The following is a 4,587-nucleotide window of genomic DNA, read 5'->3' on the forward strand; positions in this document are numbered from 1 at the left end:
GGGCAGGCTGCAAGGCCAGGATGCACGCAGCTCACCGGTGCCGCCCGGGGAAGGGCAATGCTCTTGGGCCAACCTGGGGCTGGCTGCACATCCCTACTCTGCCACCTCTGGGTCTTGTGCTGCCTTTAAAGTGTTTTATTGGAAAGATCCACAATTTGCTGCGTGGGACCATGAGCATCATCCTATAGTTAATGAAGGCAGTGCACTGGCTCCTGGGCAGCTGGTTTCATTTACCTCCCTTTCATTTTAAAGAGAAACCTTTGCCCCTATTATCTGACCTCTTCTTCTGTTGCAGTTAATTACATTAAAGCCCACTTCCCAAAGCTCAGGAATTTCCGGATCTACTTTGTTGCCTGCTGCTACGGGGAGAGTCTGCTAGGAATTAGGGCACCCGCCTGCTGGGGACACCACGCGGGGCAGATCCCCGCCGTCAGCGTGACACCCCGCTGCCACCACAGCTGTGAAACCGAGACACCTCTGCCGACTGAGGCGGCCCCGATCCCTGAGCATCTTCCCCTGATCCCTGGCTGCAGCGCAGGACACAGGGCAGCCCCACTGCTCCCCCCAGGTAAAGACCTGCGGGCACAGAGGAGAAGTGCTGCGCACCTCCAGTCAACTAATAAATGCACTAATAAATGAGAATGACAAGGGACTGTTCTCTGGACCTAAAGGCACAACTCACACCCATGCCACTGCCCCCAGACGAGGTGCCTCTGTCTGTCCCACCAGTGGGAGACATCTCTGGCCCATGCCATCTCCCCAGCCATGCCCAGGCATTGCCTGGGACCATGCTGGTGGCAAGGGTCACGACGCTGCCAAGGACCGTGCTCTCCATCGGACAGCGCAGAGGATGGCAAGCCAGTGGGCAAAGCTGTGCCCTGACCAGGTTTGTTTACAGGTGGAGGTGGGCCAGTGATTCCTTCCTCCAGGTACAACCTCAGAAGACACCACGCTCTAAGCACTCACAGCAGGCTCGTGCAAACCCAAACATATACCCTCATATATACATCAGTGTGTGTATGCACGCTGGGCAACCCTCCCCTGGCACCTATGGCAAATCTCCCCCCTGCTATAGCTACTGCCTCCTCCACCTGCACACTCGACGTGTCTAAGCCAGAAGTGATGTCACTCAAACCAAGCCCAGCAAAAGCATTTTAAGCAGCATGCCCCGCATGCCCGTGTGCCTGGCATGGCTGATTGCCACATAGGACAGGTGACTTTCCATCTTGGAAGACAGCGTTGCGTTCTCCAGTGAGGCAAAAGGATGGATGTCCACTGGCTTTGAAGATGCAAACATTTACTTTCCCTGTAAGTAACAGAGGTTTGTAACTTGGAGTTTCGCACAACACTTTGGATGGAAAACCAGCTGTACAGACGGAGAGAGCACGTCTGAGGACGGGACCGGGCATGGCTGCAGGTTCAAGCGACCCACGCACGAGGATGCCAGTGCCGAGCAGAGAGACGGCTGCGGGAAGGGCTCTGAGCAGTGGAAACCTGCATCCAAAGACCGAGGGGGTCAGCAAAAAAACGAGCATTGACTCATAACCAAAGATAACAAACTAGATTATCAGGGAAATGCCAAAACTCTCAGAGCCACTGTCAGTCCCACCTGCCACGCCCTCCTTTAGTGGAAATTCCCTGAGTGTTTCGAAGCCATTCACACATCCCTCTCCAGCAACACATTACTTCTGAAGAGGGAGGCACACATGCTGAGTTACATATGTAAGTGAAACCATACTCAGAAAGGCTGGCGAGGCTGCTTATTTCCACCCAGTGTCACTTTTCTGTCAGCTATATTTCAGACATATTCTGTTTTCACACAGAGAATAGGGATCCCTGCAATGTATTCCCTTCTCAATTCCCTTTCTGGATTAAGCATAGCCTTTTCAAAGGAATAACAGATTTGACAAATTTATAACCGATATCCCGGGAGAACGTTAGGGTTTGGAACAGAAATGTTCATACTTGAAGTTAGACAGCAGTTTAGTTTCCTGCTAATAATTTTCTTCTTGGATACAAAGGAACTTGTTTTGTTTTGTTTTGCTGTTTGGAGCAGAGGGATGAGACACTGTTTTGACATTTATTCATAAACAGTACAGAAGCCCAGCTCGGAGCTGTGGCCATTGCCAGTCCTCGCAAATGCATACGGGTGCAATCTCCAGAGCTGCAAACCCAGGCTGGGGGAGAAGCGGCTCCTGCGCCGCAGTGGAAATGGGTCAGCAAGCAGCATCCCGCATGCTGCTGCTTCAGCGCGGCCGCCCAGCACCAGAGCTGCCGAGCACTTTGCACTAATCCCATAAGAAGAGGGTTCAAAGCAGGCGTCCGGGCAGATTCCCTGCACACCAGGATGACACTCCATGTTTGAAGTCTGGAAGTTTGTTCCTTCATCTACTCCAAGGGCTCAGCCAAGGGATCAAGTCCCATTGCAGAAAGCAAATTCCTGGACTAAGTAAATGTGATCAGCACATCGTGTAATCATGAAAAGCAAACTCCCAGCTGAGACGTAGATCATCATTGCACAGCATGAGCCTGTAAGTAACACAAATCTCGCTCCAAATGCTCCGCTACCCCGCTGCCCCCATTGCACCACGCTGCTGCTGCCTGGCTGGGAAGCCCCAGGAGCCAAACAGCCAAGCAAGCGACACCGGCACAGAGAGGCAAGCTAAGCTCCCTGAGGACTTGCTGGATGCTGGTGCTATAAACCACTCTGAGACGCCAACAGCTGCTGCTGCAGGAGGCTCCAAGGTTAACACACCAACACAGAGACCCTGGGCGCACTCACCAGAAAACCTCATGTCTTAAAACCTGCTGAGCTCTTTTTAAGAGCACGTCTCCAGGGGGGCTTTACAAAAGATGGGCTTTACAAACCATGCTGCTACGCTTTAGCAAAGCAACCTGGGCACCCCATGAAGGGTCGCTGAGAAGGACTAGCTTGGGGAGCAAGCCCCGTGGGTGGCACACACAAGCCCACCTTGGACCCGAGACCCTGTGCTCAAGGCCAGCACCCCGCTTGCAAAGTTTAACCCAGCGTCAGAGCAAATCCGCTTTTTCTGGGAACAGAGGGTGTCTCACCGTGGTTTTTGCTCCAGTGAATGCCTGTCTCTGAAATGTGTCCTTTCTGTGACAGGAGAGAATCCTGCCTGCCCCACAAACCCTTTTTCTACCGATTTTAGTGGTCGCTGCTGTGCTTGCACGCTACCTCACCTTTGCACTGGCATTTGTGCTCCCACTGCTGTGTCACAGCCTGCTGGGGACCCTACCTCTGGCCACAGTGTGCAAACTGAGGCAGGGGCAAATAAGAGGGGGAAAAAGACATTTATGGATTTTCCCCCAAATAAGAAATCCTTTCCCTCTACCTGGTGCTTGTCACACTCCGTGATACAGCTCAGAGCCTGCTTTGCCTCTTCCGAGCTGCAGCACATGTAGGAAGCAGGGGAAAATCGGGTATCAGCTTCTCTCTGGCAGCCCCAGCTGGGCCTGGATCTTGGATGTTACGCCCTTTCCATCGACATTTGCTCCTGGGGCTCCATCTGCAGTGCAGGACAGCGGCGTGCCTACAGACATCCCAGACCCTTACAAAACAGAGCGGGGACCGGGGCATTACGCATTTACCGTTGGGCTAAGCTGCCTCCCCCTCCTCCGGGCCAAACCAGCTTAGCTTCAGGCCAGCGGTCACGGGGAGGCAGTGAGCAGGCTGAAAGGAAAAGGGCTTTCAGATGGTCCCAGGCATCTGTCACACGTGGCTTTTGCTTCCCTGTCGTCCCCACCCTGGCCACCACCAGAGCTGCCTGTCCTCCCGGCTGCCCAGCACAGGGCTTTGCTTCCAGCAATCAGGCAGGCCAGGCTTGCAGGCAGTGGTATTTTTAGCCTCTGTCTCAGCTGCAGTGGTAAAGGTTAATACAAGCCCTCCCGTATTTGTTCAAGAGGCTCCTGAGGGAGGGACGGAGCCTCTTTCACCTATTTAAAATGCAGCAGGAGGACAGAGGAGATGCTGTCACCCCTCTGCCCCCTTTCACACCCAGACAGCGCATCAGCTCTGCTCCCAGCATGGTCAGATCACAGCAATTAGTGTTGGAAAGTAGAAGAAATGGTGAATACCTACTGTTGCCAGGTAACAGCATCCACCGTGCTGCCAGCCACTTTCATGAACCTATAGGAAACAGAGGAAGAAACCACATAAGCCCAATGTTGTCACAGGGGAAGTCCTCAAACAACCGATGCTCATCCTACATCACAGGTTACCAAAGGCAGTCACCACACTCGCAGACCCTTTCTAATGAAACCTTTGCATCCTTAAATAGAAAGAATAAATTATACTTAAACGCTTGTAGCAAGCACAGCTGAGAGTAATGGAGTGAAACCCAACTGGCAGCAGAGCTCTGAACATCATTTTGGAGCAGGTAGGGAGAGTTTTTGGACACAACACCATTTCAGGAAGAGGATCTTGGGGTATGTACTTAGTTCTAAAACTGCAACAACCCTCAATAGTCATTAAAGAAAACATTTTAAATGCTCATCTTAAAAAGAGACACTTCTTTGCTCAACATCTATTTAAGCTGAGGAACTCCACTTTCCCTGGCATCAAGT

General features: G+C 52.3%; 1 protein-coding gene across 1 annotated transcript in view; it reads right to left on the reverse strand.

Moving 5' to 3' along the window:
- LOC104623724 (inactive heparanase-2) overlaps nucleotides 1-4,587 on the reverse strand; it is a gene marked incomplete at both ends in the record, with an annotated part of 80,501 nt that overhangs the window by 4,554 nt on the left and 71,360 nt on the right. The window contains one exon of the mRNA XM_010290894.1: nucleotides 4,103-4,150. Coding sequence (XP_010289196.1) covers nucleotides 4,103-4,150 — 48 coding nt within the window. The remainder of the gene's footprint in view (nucleotides 1-4,102; nucleotides 4,151-4,587) is intronic.

The sequence above is a fragment of the Phaethon lepturus genome, unplaced genomic scaffold (assembly GCF_000687285.1).
Source record: "Phaethon lepturus isolate BGI_N335 unplaced genomic scaffold, ASM68728v1 scaffold16347, whole genome shotgun sequence".
NCBI classification, from domain to species: Eukaryota; Metazoa; Chordata; class Aves; order Phaethontiformes; family Phaethontidae; genus Phaethon; species Phaethon lepturus.